Below are 20955 nucleotides of genomic sequence, written 5' to 3' on the forward strand. Positions count from 1 at the left end.
CCTCATGGAAGAAGAGTTGGTATTTCTCACTCTGGACTAAGAGGAATTTCACCCAAGACAAAAAGTGGCCTACAGAAAAACTCATCTCCTGAAGCTGGAGGAGATGGCCTAGAGAAAAACCCATCTCCTAAAGCTGAGGAGATGGCCTTCAGAAAAACCCATCTCCTAAAGATGGAGGAGATGGCCCACAGAAAAATCCATTTCCTAAAACTGGAGGCCTCACACAGATGGGATCTGTTTTCCAAAGGATTGTAGCACTGAGGAATTAATGACATTGGAGGTGTCTAATTCAGTTCTTTGCCCAACACTGAGCCAGGATCAAGTTGCCCAGGGTCTCTTGTTCTGGGTAGTTTCAGGTGTCTCCAAGGTGTAGCTGCGAAGTCCTTCTGGATCCCTGGCCCAGGGCTGCACTGCACTCAGAGGAAATAGTTTTTATTTGTTTATTTGGAATTCCCCTTGGTGGATGTTGATCCCATCAGCTTTGAGGGGAGCCTGGCTCTGTCTCTGCACCCCCACTGTAGCAGTGCAGCCAGATATCCACCTAAAACCTTCTTTTCTGTGGAGTGGATAATCCCAGCTCCCTCTGCATCTCCTTGAATGCATCCTCCAAACTCCTGGCCATCACTGTGGCCTCTGGGCTCCCTTGTCCAGGTCACCTTCCAGCAAAGTGGCATCCTTATCCAAACTGTCCCTATGCCAGGGAAATCTCCTGGAGAGCTGCTGATCTCCAGGATGTATTGTATTTGTGTTCCCCCCAGATGAAGGAAGGAATGATGAATCTGACTCCATGTTCTCAGAGGGATAATTTATGATTATATTATATTATATTATATTATATTATATTATATTATATTATATTATATTATATTATATTATATTATCGTACTAAAGAATACAGAAAAGATACTTACAGAATGCTAAAAAGATAATAATGAAAACTCCTGACTCTTTCCAGAGCCTTGACACAGCTTGGCCCTGATTGGCCAAAGAGTGAAAACAACTCCCAGCAGAATCCAATGGAACAATCACCTATGGGTGAACAATCTCCAAACGCATTCCACATGAGCACAACACAGGAGAAGCAAATGAGATAAGAATTGTTTTCCTTTTCTCCGAGTCTTCTCAGCTTCTCAGGAGAAAAACCCTGGGTGAAGGGATTTTCCAGAAAATGTGAATGCCACAGGGATGGAAATCCAGATATCTCTCCTGGATGGGGAAGCATAATAATGCTTTAACTTTTCATTGATTAATTTTTTATGGCCTATGCAAACACTAAGGTCTTTTTTCTTTCCCTTTCATTTTTTGTCCCCTTTTCTTTTCAACTCATGCTGATATTCAGGTTGTTTTGTTTGATCTGAGACTTTCAAAGCAAGAGGTTCACCCAGATTCTCTTTCAACCTGCCTCAGAATGAGCTCCAGAGCTGGGAGCCTTTTCCTCCTTTTGTTCTGTGCTTGGCCAAGAGATTCCAATTTCATTTAATGATATTTCATAATCCTTTTCCAGTTATTTTGATACTTTATCCCTCCATTAGATATTACCTCTTGTAGAAGCCTAGGGTTCGGAATATTTTTGAGCTCTGTTGGATATTTCTAACCTAATGTAATTATGGATTTTGGTTGTTTTATTTTCCCTATTCACTTACATTATTAAAATATATAAACTAATTCTGAGTTGTGTATGTTCATGTCTATAGTTCTGTTCTGTTCAAGTCTGTTCATTCTGTCTGCCTGTGACTTTTTTTTTCTTGTGTTGCCAGTGGTATTTCAGTGTATTTCAGTCCTGTTCATTTTAAACAAGAAAATGGTGTTTGTGTCAATGTATTTCAGAAATATATTGACACAAACACCATTTTCTTGTTTAAAATAACTGAACAAACAAACTCTTTTACTTTGCACTTGCCTGTCACATTGGATTTTGCTGTTTAATTGCCATTGCACCAATGAAAAAATGTATTTGATTTAGAGAATTTGGAATGTGAGATATACTGTAGAAAGTATCCAAAGTATCCAAATCCTGATGGTCTTTGAAATTCCTCTCCTGTGATATTATTTCCTCTCTATTACCCATTCCTCTTCCACTTTTTTCCCCATATAGTCAGTATTGACTTCTTTTGTAAAGATTTATTTGTGTTTCTACATTCAGCAGTTTATCCTGAAAAAGTTCCCTTCCCTCTAAGCTGTAATAGGATAAGGTAAAAGGTGGAATAAATATTAGATAACAGGGGGAATAAAAAGAGAAGAAGAAGAAAAAGGTATGATTAAAGTAATATCTGACACTGGACAAAGTTTATTAGATCCCACAATTGTTGCTGTGTTCCAAAAAGACCTGGGAAAAATGTGAATAATGAAGTTTGGTGACAATGCTTTGTTATTCAGGGCAAAGCTAATGCTCATTGTGAACATTTGCGTTAGAGATGTCTCATTGTTGGATCAGCAGGTGGTGAATTCAATGCTGAGGTGGTCGAGCACTCAGGAGAAGGCAGCAGCACCCAGGGAAGGGCTGCTGGAATGGGAACCTCAGCTCTGTGGTCAAAAAATGGTAGGGACTGCTTGGAAAGGAATTGTGAATAAAGAAAAATATCATTGTGAATAGAGAAAAATATCATGATGGTGTTGTGGATGTAGTGACATCCCTGGAGGAGCTGCTGCTGAAATAGCCAGGTTATCTTCGGCCATGTGCTCCTAAAAATGAGGGAACAGACCTAGAAAAAGTCAAGGGAAGGAGGGAATGGAGAGGTCTGGAAAAACCTCCTGCTCAGGTAGGCTGGGATCTGCATCCCTGAGGGTGCTCCAGGCCAGCTTGGACAGGACTTGGAGCATCCTGGCACAGGGAAAATGTCCCTGCCCATGGCAAGGGGGTGGAATGAAGTGATTTTTAAGGTCCCTCCCAACACAAACAACTCTGGGATTCTGGGACAGGATTCCTTCATTGGAAAAGGGATTGTGGGGCTGGACATGATGGTTTATAATTTGTGGATTAATTACACACATCCATGGACAGCAGATGGGAAACAATTATTGCCACAGGAGAGCTTGGATCCTGAAAGCAGATGTGGGATGAAAAAGGAATTAGAAATACCCAGTGATTTGAAGCCCATTGGTGACCCCTTCTTTGCATGTCCTGAGTGCCAAAATCCAATTTCTTAAAGAGAGCTTGGAGTGAGAGAAACTTCTCAGGCTGTCCGTCAGGCTCTCCTCTCTGCTAATAAATCCCTCAAAAATAAATACCTACGTGAAAAGGGTAAAAAATTAAACTGATCTGGCCAATATCCAGCAGCAAAAATTGCTGAGGGGGCCCTTGGTAGAAAAATGTAATGCAAAGGCCCTTCTGATGATGGGAAAAGGCCACTACTAAAAACTAGGTAAAAATTAAATAAATTTAAAGAAAGTAAAAATTAAATAAAAAAATAAAGTAAAAATTAAATAAAGTGCTAAAAATAAAGTAAAAATTTAATACATTTCTGGAAAAAGAGGAGAGGGAGAGGGAGAGGAGGAGTCCTTACCTTTCCCTTCAGGCTCCTTTGGGCCATGGCAGATCCCTCAGCACATCATTTTCTTCTTTGCAAAACAGGTGCAATCTCTGGACAATACTTTAAGCTCAGCAGCACTTGCCAAGTCAGGCAGAAAAACTTTTATTTTAAAGGGCAGACAGCACATTTTGATAATTGAGCCTGACCTCCTTTATAAGCAGGGCAGGAGAACAAATTTTTACATTAACCCCATTACTTTTCCCTCAAGCAGATCATGCATTGCAAAAGAATTCTCTCTTTTCTCCCAAGTTTTGCATTTCAACCTCCCTGCCCTCACATTTTTGAGAAGATTTGCTCTGTTTGTTAATAATTCCCCGTGTCAATTTTGCTTTAAATTTTAATTAGAATTTTATTACTTTAAAATCTTTAATTATTTTTTAATTTTTTTTTTCCTATCTCCCTTCTAGAAAAGTGGATTTTCTATTCCTTTGCCTGCTGAATGACAGAATCCTGCTTCCCAAGATCAGTTGGAGCCTGTGAGACTCTCAGGAACAGCTCGGTGCCAGAGCAAAAATTATAATTTAGAGGCTGATTGGAGAAAGTGGAGACTGAATACCAAAGTTAAATCATGTCTCCTGGTACATTAATCAGCAGGGGTGTGTTTATTCCTTTTCACAGGCAATTTGTTGGCACAATTATTCATCTTTGCTCAGTTTGAAAAGCTGGAGGTGGGATAAATACCTGTTGTGCAACCAGAAATAGATGGCCAAGGCACAAAAATTGAAACAAAACCTTCAGTTTCTAACTCCTTGGGAGTGTGCTGTGAAGAATAAAGCCCTGTCCAACCTGGCCTTGGACACTTCCAGGGATCCAGGGGCAGCCACAGTTTCTCTGGAAATCCTGTGCCAGGGCTCAGCATCCTCACAGGGAAGAATTTCTTCCTAATATTCAATCAAAACCTGCCCTTTTTCAGCTTAATGCTATTTCCCATCGTCCTGTCACTGCATATAAAAAGTTGCTCTCCCTCTTTTTAACAAGCTCCTTAAAACATAAAGGTGAGAACAAACACATGGAACAGCACAGAACATGGAATTATGCAGCTCACAGGAGCCTCAGAAACCTCAAACCCCATCCTAGCTGAAAAATAAATGATAAATAAATAAAAAAAATACTGTGATAAATATTTGCCTGGAGTCCAGGGATGGAGAATCCCCATCCCCACATCCCAGCAGGGCGAGTGGTTTCAGCAGCGGAATATCAGAACATTCATTATTGATTTCTGCATCACTTCTGTGGTGATTCAGCAGTGAACATATGGAATTTTGGGTGGTCTGAGGAGCACATGGGACCCAGGCCCATGAGTGCTTTGGCAAAGAGAACACAGAAAAAATGTTGGAAGGATAAATTCTACACATATTTATCTGTGTTAATGTGCAGATCTGAACAGACATATCTATTAATACAAATATATGAATATACACCTATATAAAATCACATTTATACCCTGTCAACCCCCCTCCCCTGCCCCCTGAAGCTTTTAGAAGCAGCATTTAAGCTGGAAGCTCTGAAAGAGCTGAGAAATGAGAGCCCCACAGCAATCAAAGTGAAATTGGATTTGCCCAGTGAATCATCTGCAGTAATAAACACACATAAAACAATGGCAATTTACTCACATATTAACAACTGTGCTGTCAGGGCAGCAAACCTCTGAAACCCATAAAACCACCTTGCTGTGAGAAAAACAGGGCTGCCCAAGGAGGGGGGTTCCCTTCTCCCAAGGAGATGTGTGGAGAAATTCCAATTTCCAGCTTGCAAATGAGGAAGAGCTTTTGGGATACCTCGGCCTAAGTGAATTTTGGTTTTTTGTTCCTGTTGGAAAACCATTCTCTGCTGGGTTTGGGGCTTTTGGGGGTGTTTTCATGTGTTTCTATGAGTTTTGTGTTTCAAACACCTGCTCCGAGCTTTGGGAATGGGAAGTCTCCATTGACAAGGAAAAAGACCATGGTGTTCCTCTCCTAATAATTCCAGCTGAAGCCTCCTGGCCAGGGATCGGGCTAAGATTTGGGATTTTCTCTTTCCAAAACCACTCTCCTGCCACAGCTGAACTCAAATTCCTGATCCACCCCTTGCTCTGCCAGGTTTTAAAGCAGCCATGGATCTGCCAGGGGAGAACAGAGAGGTTTGAGCAGGCAGTGCTGCTGCCACTTAAATATGGTCACATTTCAGTGAGATTTATCAATCATCTATAGCCCTTAGGGATATATTTTTTCCTTTTTATGATTTTTATGATTTTTTATGATTTTTAATTATTTTAAATTATTTTTCTTTTTTTTTTTTCATCTTGAAAGCAGCTATGGAGGAAAGAAGAGTAAATTTCCAGCACAGGAGCTGGATCAGACCTTGATTTTTTTGTGAAAATCCCAAATGCTTTCTTTTAGTGAGGGTTTTAGCAATGGTGAGCTGGACTAAAATGGGCTGAGCCCTCATTGCCTCAGTTTTGAAGGCAAAAGAGAGGAGTGAAGAAAGTCCAGCAACCTCCAAAAAATGTCCTGCTGGAGGTTGTATTATAAAAAGTTAAATTGGAGATCCGGGCACAATAAATGCCAGATAATGCTCTGAGAAAGTGCATAAAACCTCTTTTTGATGCCTACACCCTTCCCTCAAACCCCAGGACATCTGCGACCCACCCGCATTGCACACAGGAAATCTTTAAATCTGGGCAAGTTTGGTTTATTGAACTGAACAGAACTGAACATTTTTGCTATAAACCTTTATTTTTAATGGCCTCCTGGGCCCTCAATGTCATTTACAGTCTCTGATTTATCCTTCCTGGCCTCTTGGCAGGACTCTGTGTCCTGGGATGTCACAGGGGCTGGTGGTGGGGGTGTCCATCCTGAACTGACTTTTGGGGATACATTCAACCACAGTGAATATCCTGTGTCCTCTTCCCAAGAGAAAAGGAGGGATCAGACTTTCAGTTGCTCTCTGTTCTTTCCCCAACATTTACTTACCCAGCTCCCAGCCCAGGTCCTTCTGCCATGATCCTGAGCCACTTTTGCACATCAGGTTTTCTGTCCTATTTCCTGACATGTGCAGATGTCTTGGATAACCTAGAATGGCTCAAATGGCATGAAATGCTCATATTCAATCCAGAATAAATTATTTTTTTCTCCAATGGAATTTACAATGTCTCATTCACAGACACCTCATTGGAATGGAGAGGTTTTAATCCATGAGCTGAGTCTCACAGAAGGTACCAAAAAAAACCCCAAACCTTCTTGTCAGTGACCTTGATGTCTCTCTGTGTGTTGTGAGTCCCCAGGGAGGGACCCTTAGAGGTCTGAAAGGGGAAAGAAAAAATGGAACCTTTGTCACATTCGCATTTTCTGAAAAATCCCTTTGCCCAGGGTCTTCTCCTGGGAAGCTGAGAAGCCTCAGAGAAAAGGAAAACAATTCTTATCTCATTTGCTTCCCCTGTGTTGTGCTCATGTGGAATGTGGTTGGAGATTGTTCACCCACAGGTGATTGTTTGATTGGTTTCATGTGAATCGTTTCTATTTAATGCCCAGTCAATACCAAGCTGTGTCAGGACTCTGGAAAGAGTATGTTTTCATTATTATCTTTTTAGCCTTCTGTCTGTATCCTTTTTGTATTCTTTAGTATGGTTTAGTATAGTATTCTTTTATATAATATAGTATCATAAAATAATAAATTGGCCTTCTAAGAACATGGAGTCAGATTCATCATTACTTCCACCGATGGGGGTCCCAGAAAATTGCACAAACCTTTGCCCAGGATGGCTGAAGTTTCTTGGGGAACCTCTGGGGCATCTCCCAGTCCCAGCTACAATCCCTGTCCTGCAAAAAGATTGCAAAACTCTGTTTATTGAGGGACTGGTTTTCAATTTCTGAGTGGCAAAAGAAATTTCCCAGCAGGGACTGGCACACAGGGATGGCAAAATCTTTTGATCTTGGTGATGTGATGGGGACTAAACTTTGGGTTTTCCATTTTTTTTGGGACTAAACTTGAGTTTTCAATTTTTTCCCCTCATTTTTGCCTCTGGGCAGGGAAATGCAGGGTGGAATTTTGGCATGGGTGGGCTGCCAGTGTGCAGAGGGAAGGGACACAGAGAGGGCTGGACCTTCCCAGAGCCTGGCTCACTCTGAGTCCCCTCTCTGAATTCTGAAATTCAGAAGGGATAGAGGGAAAACAAAAAAAAAAAAACAGCAGTGAAATATCCCTTGAAATATCCTCCCAGCTGACAGCAATTGCTGCCTCAGGGATTTCTCAGCTCAGAGATTATATAAACGTTTCCAACTGCCCTTGATGGGTTTATCTGTCACCAAGGCACATAATTGCTGCTCTAACCCCTACAGACAGATGCAATATCTCATGGTGATGAGTCCCCCCTTTCAAAAATGAGCCATGAGAAGAATTACCTGGCTCACTGGGTTCATTTTGATAATTGGGTTTGATGTCACTTAGTTCTTGTACCAGGAGAGGCAGTGAACACTCACTCACTGCTTGTCTTCTCCCCAGCACTGCTGGTTTTACAGACCTGGATGATTCTCAGTCATCAGAGTGCCATTTGATTTAAATGTTCCTTGGATGGAAACTGTCCTGTAGCTTTGGTCCATTCTAAATCAATTCTACCCTTTTTGAACTAAATAATCCCAAAAGCAAACAGGAGTCAAATTAGACATATTCAGAGGTGCAAAGATATTTTCAAGGTTATTTTAAATCTCTTCCAGTCTCCATTTCTTCCCCCAAATAATTTTCACCTCTGGCTGCTATCAAATATTGATCCAGTGTTTTCATGCTAGATCTCCTTTTGATTTTACCTTTTGCCTTTCCCTTTCCAATCTAGATATGCATCATATAAATAAGAATCCCAGAATGGTTTGGGTGCGAAGGGACCTTAAAGCTCATCTCATTCCACCCCTGCCATGGGCAGGGACACCTTCTACTGTCCCACGTTGCTCCAAGCCCCATCCAGTCTGGCCTTGGGCACTTTCAAGGATCCAGGGGCTGCTCTGGGCACCCTGTGCCAGGGCCTTACCAGAATGGCTGGGAAGAATTTTTTCCTAATATCTAATCCAAACCTGCTCTCTAGATGTGGCTGGTGCAATCCCTTCATGCCTGTGTGTCAAGAAACTGAGAGTGTCCTCTCCTGACTTGCTTTTATCATTAATTCTTCCAAGTGGGAAAGATTATCCCTGTGAAATTGCAAAAAAAAAAAGTCTTAGAGAAATAAGCAAGAGTGGATAATTTTCAGGCTTTTCTTCCTCCCTCCTTTGTCCCCTATAACCCTCATTTTAAAAATCAGACACAGCAACAATTTACAGCAACGTTTTAGACAGGTTTGTGCATGTATTTGGTACAAACAAACAAAAATATGTGCATTCTGTTTCATAGAGCTTACATCAATCTGGCAGAAACCTGAAACACAAAACAGAATTACTCCAGCTAATAAATACATCTGGGGATGAAAAATAAAAATCTATACATAAAAAATTCCAACGTTCTGCTAAAGAAAATGTACACTTATATACACACTGTAAACAATAGTAATGCAACCCAGCTGCAGCCCAGCTCAGGCTGACAGGGACCTTCCTTCCCTCGTGGACCTGGGAGAGTCCAGTGACACAAAATCTCATTTTCCACCCCCAACCCTTGATTCCTTGGAGCAGCAAGGTCTGGGAATGCAACTGTGACACAGAGCCAGTGCAATGAGGTGGGATCTGATGGATAACTGAGGTGCAGGTGCTTTGGGAAATGGCCTGCCTGGAGAACCTGCTGGAACAGGGCCATTCCCTCAGCTGGTCACACCCTTGTGGATCCAGGGAAATCTGTGGGATCGGACTGAATTTACCTCCTGAAAGTCTGAGGCCCTTTTTCCAAACTTGGGAGAGCTTGGAAATCAGGGGATTCGAGGAGGAATGCTCAATTCCAGACATTCGGGTCATATTTCATACAAGATTTTCCTTCCTCCCTGCCAGCAAAGACAGCCCTGTCTCCTCCAAAGGAAGCTCTGCATGAGCAGCCTCAGAGTCCAGTCCTGGCACAGCTTCTGATGCAAGATGCCAAATGAAAGCAGGGTGAAAACCAAGAATTTTTGCCTGAATGCAGCACAGCAGAGCTCAAGGCTTTCCTACAGCTCCTTCCAGGGCATGTCTTGGGGCCAGATCAAATACAGTGAGTAACTGAGCCAGAATTTGGGCATTCATGTGTGTGTGTGTGCCATGTGTGTGCTTAAACTGACTTTATTTTCTCCCTTGTAGGTCTGTAAAGACTTGGGATGGACAGGCAGCAAACCTCCAGACTAATCCTTTTTTTCTTCTCAAAAAGCTTTCAAGGAGCTGGAGGCTGTAAATATAAATATTTCAATACTGGAAAAAAAAGTATTGAAAAGATCAGGGAGAAGTGTAAGCAGTAATACCATCTCATTTATGGGAATGCACTGCTTGCCAGCATTTGCTAAATATTCATTTATAGAGGGATGTTTGCCCATTTGTAGGGGAATGCCTGGTATTTTGGGAATGACACATTTATATAAACACAGCGAAGTGTGTCTGTCTGTCTGTCTGTCTGTCTGGTCAAGGGTATCCTCTGCCTGCTCCCTTCTCTGCCACATCCCCAGTGCTTCCCATCAGGATCCCCAAAACACCCAGGAAAACAGTGGCAGCTGCAGTCCTCACACTAAAAAATGACTTTTTGTGCCACCCCATCATCACTGTAAAGTCTCAATTCCCTTCAAAGCCAAATAAATAGGGGAAAAATTATTTCCCCACAGAAGCTCCCATTTTTTCCCATTTTATTTCCCCACAGAGCTGGCAACCCCAGGCTGGTTTTGCAGAGCTGGGGAACATGCAGGTGGTTGTGAGTCTGAGTTCAGTGTCAGTGCTGGGATTTGCTGCTGGGAGGAAAATATCTGGACAAAATCTGCTGGTATTTGTGCAATAATTGGTTCAGTTTGTCCTGCATCAAGTAAAGGGTGTTGAGACAGGGCCAAGTCCAGATATCTTGTCCCAATATGCACTGCACAAAAGAGTTAAAAAACAAAACAAAATTCCAACTTCCCTCCTGTTCTGTTTTCATTTAATGCAAATCAGAACATCAGAAAGAAAGGTGACATTCTCCTTGCTGTGCCTGGCAGCCTTTAATCTTCCCACCCTTGGTGGGATGAGCTGGATGTGCTGCAGGCACTTCCATGAAAGGCTTCCATGAAAGGGTTTGAGGGGCAGTGCTGGTGTGGAGCAGTTTCCACCCAGGACACGTTCAGTGCCATGTTTCCTACCCTCAGAACTTCCCATTCCTGTTTAGTTCCCTGGCTTGAGGCACTTCCCCTCAGATCCCTCCTCTGCCTCCATCACCCACGTGTCTCCTGCTCATGGCTTAACCTGATGGTCCCTCCTTGGGGCTCGTTATCTGGAATTTGATTAAACCACTCTGAATTTTGGAGCCAGTGCCTGCAATCCACGGCCAAGCAGAGTTTGGGTGACCATGTCCTGAGCTGCCTGGTCAAGGTGGGTTTGCCATGGCTTCAGCTCCTGGAGTTTCCTGGAGGAGGCCGTGGTGCCCACAACCAAGGCAATTGTTGGCAGCTACCAAAAGTTGGATGTATCAAGCATGTGGGAATTCCCTTGGGAGAAGGATCATGAGTGTGACCCTGACTGGGGAGAGGATCCCTCTCCTTTAGGGAGCTCCAGCTGCACCTCAGCTCCACTTCACCTCGGACTCTATGGGCAGAGGAAATGCAAATTTCCCAACTCAGCCATCCCACCTTTCCTGAGCCACAGCACGGGCTGGCTGAGGACCCTCGTTACAGAATCACAGAATCATTATGGTTGGAAAAGACCTCTTGGAATCCAACCATCAACCCAGCACCATCCATTCACCATCAAACCACCTCCTCCAGGGCCATATTTGCAGTCTTTTTAACGCTTCCAGGGATGGTGACTCCACCGCTGCCCTGAGAAGCCTGGTCCAGTGTCTGGCCACCCTTTGAGTGAAGAAATTCTTCATAATATCCTGCCTAAATCTTCCCTGGCACAACCTGAGGCTGTTTTCTGTTGTCCTGAGTGAAGCCTCTGGGATGCATTTTTTAATCCTGCTTTTTTTGAGAAAAACAACGAGAGCAAAGAAGGGGACAGGGAGGTTTGGGGGTGACTGACACCAAAAGGAGCTGGTTTCTCTGTGTGTCACAGATGGATGTCCACTAAAGCAAGGTGGGTTGCAAGTGTGAAATGCAAAATGCTTCACAGGATGGAATTAGAGGAGAGAGACCTGCACACCTCCTGGCAACAGTGCACACATCTGGAATACTCCTCTGGCCTAAAACCAGGTGATGTGGGAGGGCCAAAGCTGTGGCCACTGCAGAGATGATGACTGAGAGCTGGGATCCCTCCACCTTGCTTGGGAATACCCCAGTCTGCTCTCCCTCCAAAGCCAAGGCCTCATGTGGATGTCCCATTCAGGACCTCCAGGATCCCAACCCACCCACATAAAGGATCAGCTGCCAGCTCCTGCTTGGCAGGGCCCTTCCTGGCTGCTGCCTCTGGATGGAGACATGACCACATGTACTAAGGCAGGGTTGGCAACTTTTGGGATTCAACCTTTCCATTAGGTTTCACTGTGGTGTTTTTAAGGCAAAGGAGACATCCTGGTTTCCCTTAATTGCACAGCTTCTTCCAAAGCCAAAGACAGCCATCCACCAGAGGAGACAGCTCTTGCCCTAAGGTCATATCCACACCTTCTCCTCCTGCTGTGGCTTGTTAGAATGGGATATGCCATTGGCTCTAATTTGAGGAACCCACAACCGCACAGAAGGGGCTGAGCTCCACGTGGGGGACGCTTGGACAACCTTTGGGCAACTGCATTTAATACCTGACTGCTGCTTCCAGCCTGCCTGAAAGACCCACAGGTGGTATCCCTCCATGTTTCTTCTGGATACCTCTAAAGAAACCATTGACAGCTGCCCCAGAGGCCTCAAATATCTGTTTCTCTCAGCCCACAGCAGTCTGTTAAGTCATGGGTTTGGTAGTCGATGGTTTCCGTGAAATCATGAGGGATCCCAATCGAGACAGACTCCACCTCTGTCTTGTAGGTGGCTGTGGCCACCCCTTTGCTGGATCCCCCCCGGATTTTGTTGGAAAGGCTGTTCATCTTCTCCTTCAGCTGGGTGGACGCCGGCTTCTGGAAAGGCGTCAGCATCTTCCAGCCCTTGAAGCTGAGTGTTCGCCTCTTACTGCCCCTCTCCTGGAAGGAGGAGTTAAATATGAAGGAGCTGTTCAGGGTGTTAATCCTGGGCCGTAGGTCAGTCTCTGAGTCCTGCACTGAGCTGTTGATGGAGGCCCCTCTCCAGTGGTGGTCGTAGACCCTCCAGATGGGCCGGCGCCGCCGGCGGCACTGGCACTTGAGCAGCCGGATGAACGCGCGCTTGAACTCCTTGCTGGAGCACGGGTAGATGATGGGGTTCACGCAGCTGTTGAAGTATCCCAGCCAGAAGATGATCTTGAAGACGATTTCTGAGGGCTTCAGGGACGGGAAGAAAGAGCCTTGGGAGAGATTGAAAAGAACATGGTTAGAGGGAGTGGAAGGTTGCGGTGGAGTAAGGTGATAAAGTGTCGTGGGTTGACAAGGAAGTTACAAGGAATTTTCTTGGGAAGTTATAGCCAGGCTTTGGCTGGAACCTGTCACAGACATCTTTTATGAAAAATCCTTTCCTTAGGATTTTTCCTCCTGAGAAGCTGGGAGGCCTCAGGAACAAAATGTAAACAATGAGTATCTGCTGCTGTGGGATGCAACAGGTGCATCTGTGATTGGCCCATGTGGGATGTTTGTCACAGTCCAGCTGTAACAAGCCTTTGTTATCATTCTTTCTTTTTCTATTCTTAGCTAGCCTTCTGATGAAATCCTTTCTTCTATTCTTTTAGTATAGTTTTAATATAATATATATCATAAAAGAATAAATCAGACCTTCTGAAACATGGAGTCAGATCCTCGTCTTTTTCCTCATCCTAAGACCCCTGTGAACATGGTCACAGAAACCAGTTCTCTGAGCTTCCTGGAGGATGGTTTTCCTCCAGCAAACAGCCCAGGGAGCCTTTATGTAGTGTCAGTCACAAAGCCGGTGGTTAATCCAGTCTGGAAGAGGGGAGATGTGTAGAAAAGGCTGATGGTGTGGTGGTGGTGAGACCCTGGAACATGTTTTCCAGAGAAATTGTGTCTCCTCACCCTTAGAACAGTCCAAGGCCAGGTTGGATTGGGTTTGGAGCAACCTGGCCTAGTGGAATGTGACTTCCAGGTAATTTACTGCCTCCAGACATGGACTTCAGCATAAAAGTACGGCCACAGGCCTGTCACTGGCACTGAGAGAAATGCAACACCCCTTCACCTCCTCCTCTTGTGTATTTTGGGTAATCAGTGTCACACACCCTCTGTTCAGATTCTGTGGTGATGCTAAGGGAGGCTGTTAAATTGGCTCAGACAATATCCACTGCCCCAAAGCTTGTCCTTGATACTTTAAAACACTTCTGTCCACCCAGTCCCTCCTTAGGTTTTTGCAGATTTTCCCGGTGTTTTTCTCGGTGAAAAAGCTGGAGATAAATTTTTTTTTGAGCCAGAAGATGTCAGTGTTGCTCCCACATGGCCTCAGAACAGCATTCCCCACTTGGATCTGAAATAACTTTCTGACTCAGCCTTAATTTCTTTTAATTTTAGCTCCAGATGACAAATCATGCCACCATGTGACTGAGCGTTAATTTGTATTTTAGTAAATAACATTAACTCCAGATATCATTATTATTTTCCCCGGCGCTCCTAAGCCTGGTGTCAAAACAGTAAAACAGGTGCCAGGAGCCAGAAATTCATGACTGACACTACATAAAATCTCCCTAGGCTGTTTGCTGGAGGAAAACCATCCTCCAGGAAGCTCAGAGAACTGGTTCCAGCAAAGCTCTTGTACACCCATCCCTAAAAAGTGGAGAAATTTCAGCCAGACTCAACATTAGGTACGTGGGCAGCTCCACCACGGCTATGTGGGAGAGCACAGACACATCCCAGCATTTTGGGCAGGCAGAGCAGATTAAATATCTGCTGAAGGCCCACCCAAGGCAGGCAGGAGCTCAGGCTGGCTGTCAGTGTGTGCTGAAGGGGGCATGGAATGAGGACAGTGAGCAGGACTGACATCTCTGTGCTGGGAAGACTCAGGGCCTTCCTGGAAATGAAGGCATTTGCAGCTGAATGAGCACCTGCTGGTGGTGGCTTTGAATGGAGCAATGGGTTGGGTTGGAAGGGATCTGAAAGATCATCTTGTCCCAAACCCCCTGCCACGGGCAGGGACAACTTCCACTGTCCCAGTGTGCTCCAAGCCCCATCCAGCCTGGCCTTGGGCACTTCCAGGGATCCAGGGGCAGCCACAGCTGCTCTGGGCACCCTGTGCCAGGGCTCAGCACCCTCACAGGGAACAATTCCTTCCCAATATCCCATCCAGCTCTGTTCTCTGGCAGTCTGAAGCCATCCCCCCATAAACAGTCTCTCTCCACCTTCCCTGTCATCTCCCTTAACACAGGGCTCAGTTCTGTAGAACTGCTCTGTGAACAATGACCCCACCTTTGTTGTTCCAGATAAAAGGAGTTTATTCTCCTGGGGACAGTGCTGAGATTTCCAGGTGGGCTGTTAGAATCACCAGTTTTCATTTTAACCCCACCAGAAACTCCCTGAGTGGCAGCCAGGAGCTCTGAACCACCCCAGTGCTGCTGGGGCCATCCCCCTTTGCCTTCCACACATCTCCAGTCTTCACCCCACCATGGCTTTGACAATCCCCCTTTTTCACTGTGCCCCCATCCCACCCCTCTGGACCTACAGGAACCATGGATGTGCCAGGAAATGGGACCTGGGAAGATGAAGGACTTCACTGAACATGCAATCCTGCTTATTCCCTTGTCAGGGAGAGGTTTCCTGCCTCAGTTTCCCCACAGAGAAAGGGTGAATGACCAGGAACTCCCCACAGTGTTGCTGTGAACCCTGTTTGCAATGTGCTCTGGGTTCTCAGAGGAGCTGCAGCTCTGTGGAGCATTTTGTTTTTAGCTTCAAGAGAGAGGAAAAGAAAACAAAAAACTATGGTAACAAAGCAAATAAAAGAAGGGTCTCTTTTTAAATTCAGCTGGTAATTACTGCTTGAGCCAGGCTACTTAAGAGATTGGTGCTTGCCTAAACAGCCTGATGGTTGCTAAAATAATAATTTCTATGTGGTGTTTAGCACTTCAGGGCACAATGCAGTTTCTGTACTATGTGCTTTGTCTTTTGCATCTAGATAGAAAACACAAATTGAAAAGGAAAAGAAGCTATGAATTCTCTGAATTTCAACTCTGGCTGGTTTTCACCCAGCGAGAACCCTGTGTACATATGAAGACAAGGGGCTCATTAGCATCCTCATTACCATGCAAATTAGCGTGCCCCTCAAAGGGAGGTGTCGTGAGTGCAGCCACAGTTTCCTCATTTCCTCACCCTGGGATGAACAGAAACGGGCAGGGAATCCCCAGAACAGCTTCTCTGCACATGCTGGAGCATCAGAATCTTCTGATGGGCACTGGGAGGCTGAACATATGAGGATTTGAGAGTTTTTTATAAGGAATGAGTAAAAAATCTAATAAATCAGCTCTTGCTTTAATGTACTCAAAAATGCAACAACACTTTGAGAGGTTTTGGGCTGCGCTTTGTGGCATTTTCTATATAAATAAGTGAAAGTCAGTACTGAGTGATGGACACTTGAAGAGCTCAGGAAACACAGAGGGATGTGTCCAAGGTCCAAAAATATGAGTAAAAGATGAATAATAGCAACACAGAGTGAAGCACCAGCACTTCAGTCTGTTATCTTGGTGTAAGAGCAATTTTTGGTGATCTGGCCCCAAAAGCATCAAGGCCAGTACAGGGCAGCATCAAAGAATAGGAAATATGATTTCTGTAGGATCTGTGTCACAATCCAATAGGAAACCTGGTCTTGTTTAAAGAGGAACTTTTGCTGAGCACTCAAAAGGAGTCCTCTGGGCATCCAGCTCAACACCTCATGGGGTGAGGTAGGAGGGGTCGGTGACATCCACCTTAGGGACAACCATCAGGATTTATCATAAAAAATAATGCTAGGGTCTTAACAGCCCATTTGGGGACTTTATTCCTTCCATCATTTTATAAAAAGATCATCCCACATCTTGCAAGATCTGAATCTGACAGAGCTGGGTCAGGGCAAGGGCAGTATGTCCTGTTGTAACGCTAAATAATTCCTGTTGTAACCCTAAATAATTGTCTTCAGGACCATTCAGAAATTAAGAAGGCTGCAGGTGAGCTCAGAAAAAGCCTGTTTGCAGCTTGCAAAGTGACTGAAGTTACAGACTAAGCATGATCTGAAGATGGAACTTCAGTTTTCTGGTGATGCAGAGGTCGAGCCAATAAACTATGTCCTCATACCAATTTTTAAATATTTTTTATTGTTACTTGTTAATGCTCATATATGGGGAAAACCAGGCAGGTAAAAATCTCTGGAACCATGGGCATAATTCCCAAAACTGTGATGCTCTGTGGTGGGTGGCACTGGACGCAATCTGCCCTCCATGTATCCAAACACATATCCCATTTTTTTTTAGGTTGTTTAAGCTGACACAATCTCATGATCTCTCCTCGCCTGCCCTTCTCCACCCTGCCCTCCCCATGACTCACTGGAAGGTGATATCACTTGGATTGTTCAGAGCTGCTGGTCCCAGTGTTCAGAGCTCAAAAAAAATAAAGCAAAACAAGGAAAAAAAAAAAAAACCGAAAAAAAAAACCAATGCACCAATGCAAATGGAGCCAGTCCAATCTAAATTCTGGCCCTGGCTCCCAGTGTACAGCCAGAATTCATGAGCAGGCTTAGCTGGCAAGGGCATCTTTGCTGTAAAAGGTCCCTGCTTTGCAGCATGTCCTGAATAGTCCATGGAGCAGGAATGCTGCAGACATGGGAGAAGTGGAAAGAACAAAGGGACAAAGTCCCAGTGCTGCCCCAGCTTGGAAATGCAAGGACCAGCAGGACTGCTCAACACTGATAAAGGTGTTGCTGTTGCTTGGTGTGGGCTTTGTATCAGGAATGGGCTTGCACAAAAATGGCTTTTGGAGAGCTGGGCCTTACAGTTGCCATCACAGGAGAGGAGAGGTGAAACCTCCCACAGAAGAGATGGATTTTACAGGTGACATCACAGGAGAGGAGAGGTGAAACCTCCCACAGGAGGTGGCAGGTGAGCAGCTAAGAAGGGGACATGGCTCATCTCACAGCAGGTTGCTCAGCTGTGGATGTCCCTGCAAGCAGGAGGTAAAAATTGATTGGCCAAACTCGTGGAAAATTAAAAAAAAAAAAAAAATTACCAATGTGCGAACCACTGTTTCTGAGCTAGGAAGCTCCAGAAATCCATCTGTAGGATCAGGACAGTGGTGGGGACAGGTGTGCCATCACCTCAGCTTCTCCTGGACATGCCTCAAAGGTTCAGGAAGGGATTGAGAATTGCCTTTGGAGGTAGCAGAGCAGCAAGAAAAAAAATTGCAGCTGGTAGAGAAAAAGCCCTGGCATAGGAGGTACCACAGCTGCTCACTGTGGGTCCTCCTGGCCAAAGGAAGCCAGAGAATCATGGAATGGTTTGGGTTGGGGGGGATCATAAAGCCCATTTCATTGCACATCTTCCACCATCCCAGGTTGCTCCCAGCCCTGTCAAAGCTGGCCTTGGGCACTTCCAGGGATCCAAGGGCAGCCACAGCTTCTCTGGGCACCAGGGCCTGCCCACTCTCATACTCAAAAACCTTTCATTGTATCCAACCTAAATTCACCCTCACTCTCTTCCATCTTTTTTTTCCTGACTCTCACAAAGTAAATTATAAGAACCATGAGCTGCCTCTTTCTGCTCAATCCCCAGCTTGCATCTCTCCTTTCCAGCTCCTTCCTGGGCCCCTAGGATGGACAACCTCCCTGGAGCAGCTGCCAAGCTGTGGGAGAAGGGTCTGGATTTTGGCAAGGACTTCTCCCAGTGGTGGGACTCAGATTCTGACTGCTCCTTCCTGACCTTCTCCTCTGTTCTCTATCAGCCACCTCCACTGGGTATTCGTAGGCATACCAGGGTCCCTAGAGGGTTAACACCTCCTTGGTGTGCCTTGGAGTGCTCAGGGAGTTCACTGCCCTGCTAGGATGGATCCAAGAGCTGCTTGGCCTGGGGAGGAGGACAGCGTGTTCACAGCCACTCCAGCATTTTCCCTGGGGGACGATGGCATTGGGATATCGGGTGGAATTCCTCAGGCCTGTCAGCCCTCCAGCCAACCCCATAAACAATGTCACAGAGAAGCAGCAGCTTCCCCAAGAAAGCCCCAGTGAGCTGCCTGCTTGTCTCCCTGCTGCCTGTGAGTCCAGTTTCTGCATCCTGGTCTGGCCCAAAGAGAAGCAGGGAGAAGTCACCCTGACCACTGCTGACCTTCCAGGCAGTGTTTTGTCCCAGGTCATGGTTGGAGAGGAGCTCCTGGGGAGCTTCTGGCCATGCCAAACCTGGTGTGTGGGGAGGGAGGGAAGCTTTAGGTGTGATGGAGATCAGGGAAACCTTTGTCTGGCAGATTGCAAAAGGGAGGAGAAACCAATCAAGGGCTCTGAAAAACACCAACACTCTCAAGCAGGATCTCAAATTTGAGGCCTGAGTGTGGCTTGTTGTTGCCACATTTCTCTTCCCAGAGAAAAGCAAGGCACAATTCTTCCCAAGAATATTTCTGAGATTCACATTCTCTGAACCTCCGAGGAAGGAAAAACAATTCTTATCATTTGCTGTGCCTGTGCTTGTGCAAAATATGAAGACCATTTACCCAAAGTGATGGTGTTTTGTTTCCTTGGCCTACCAGGGCCTATCTCGGCTGACAGTCACCAAAGTCAGAGCAGTCTTGTGCAGAGTTAAGTACTTAGCAAATCCAGTTTTGATATAATGTAACATAATGTAGTATAAAATAATAGAGTATAGTAAAGTAATTAATTAACCTTCTAATAAGATGGAGTCAAATGCGTCCTTCTCTCCCCTCGTCGGGGATCCTTGCAAATACTATAGTTTGTGTGTCAGCAAGAGGAGGATAAGGAATCAGAGCCTTGCTCTGGTCATTCTCTGTCAAATTCAGGGCTCCCAAACCTGTTTCCCAACATTTAGGAGTATGGTCCTAGTGATGTCCCCAAAACTTTTCTCTAAGGTGCTGCACATCAGTATGACTTTTACCAAAATTGCCCTTTATTCCCCTCAAATATTGGAGATGATCTCAGAGTAATCCTGGGAATTTGGACCACTGGTGGGAGTAATTGATGTGAGGGTGTTTATGAGGCATCAAATTTCCTGAAAATGGTGGCTTTTGTGTGAATCACCTGCCTGAGTTGAGGCACCTGAGCAGGTCCTGGGGCTCCTCTTACAGTCACTGTCTTAGAGGGCAAATTTTGTGATGAGAGTGGGGTGATCTATCTCATCCTCAGTATAAGCCACAGGGCAGATGGATCACAGCAGTTTAAGACGACTGGTCTCAGACTCCTGGCTCATCACAGGCATCCAAGTTTACTCCTGATGGATTTCACCCTCAATGTCATGATCATCTGGTGGTCTGATGCTCTCTGAGAAGGTGCCAAAGCTTCCCACGCACCAGTTTCTCCCCTGTGTGGGACAGGACTTTGATCACAGGGAGAATTTCACCAGTGGAAGGTGAAGTGAAAAGCCACACAGGTTTCTCTACACTGAAGCCACCCAGGTTCCTCTACACTGTTCTCTGACAGAAACTTCACAACTAATTTCAAGAATTGTGAATACTGCTAATTTGCTTAGTGTGGTCCAGCCAGACCCCTTCAGATAAATTTGGTCCAGGAAAAAATTTACTCCAGAGCCCATCCTCAAAAAAAATAAAAGGAATTGGCTTTGCAGCCCCCCAATATTGCCCCAGCAGACTGTGCTCCCTTAACCACCTCCAGATGCCCTGGTGCCACATCACAGGGCAGGGAATGCAAAGCTTCTGCTCCGCCCTGCAGATCCAGGCTGGTGGGATGCCACACAGACCCCCTGCTCTGCCAGAGATCCTGAACTTCACAAGGCATGAATTACACTGTAGGACCATGGGGGCACTGCGTGGGGCACAGGCTTTGGGCAAGATCCTGTGAAGTATTTACTCTGCTCTGCTCTGCTCTACAAATCTTGCTCCAGGGCTTGAGATCATAAACTGGCTTTTTTTTCTTTTTTTCCCTTTTTTTTTTCTTTTTCTTTTTTTTTTTTTTTTTTTTTTTTGACATATAGCTGCTCTTAGTTTGATTCCTGAGCAAGCTAAACTTTGTAATTTGCTGAATATTACTGGGAATGCGATTTTTTGATACGAGGCGAGGGGGACTTGGAGTTTTAAAATACCATAATGTTGCGGTGTGCTGTAATGTCCCATTTTAGACTTCCAGGTCACCTCCCAGGTGTGC

General features: G+C 45.1%; 1 protein-coding gene across 1 annotated transcript in view; it reads right to left on the reverse strand.

Moving 5' to 3' along the window:
* Positions 1–11056: 11056 nt before the first annotated feature.
* ADRA1D (adrenoceptor alpha 1D) overlaps positions 11057–20955 on the reverse strand; it is a 42434-nt gene continuing 32535 nt past the window's right edge. The window contains exon 2 of the mRNA XM_058024710.1: positions 11057–13027. Coding sequence (XP_057880693.1) covers positions 12459–13027 — 569 coding nt within the window. The 3' untranslated portion in view covers positions 11057–12458. The remainder of the gene's footprint in view (positions 13028–20955) is intronic.

This window comes from Melospiza georgiana, chromosome 5 (genome assembly GCF_028018845.1).
Source record: "Melospiza georgiana isolate bMelGeo1 chromosome 5, bMelGeo1.pri, whole genome shotgun sequence".
NCBI classification, from domain to species: Eukaryota; Metazoa; Chordata; class Aves; order Passeriformes; family Passerellidae; genus Melospiza; species Melospiza georgiana.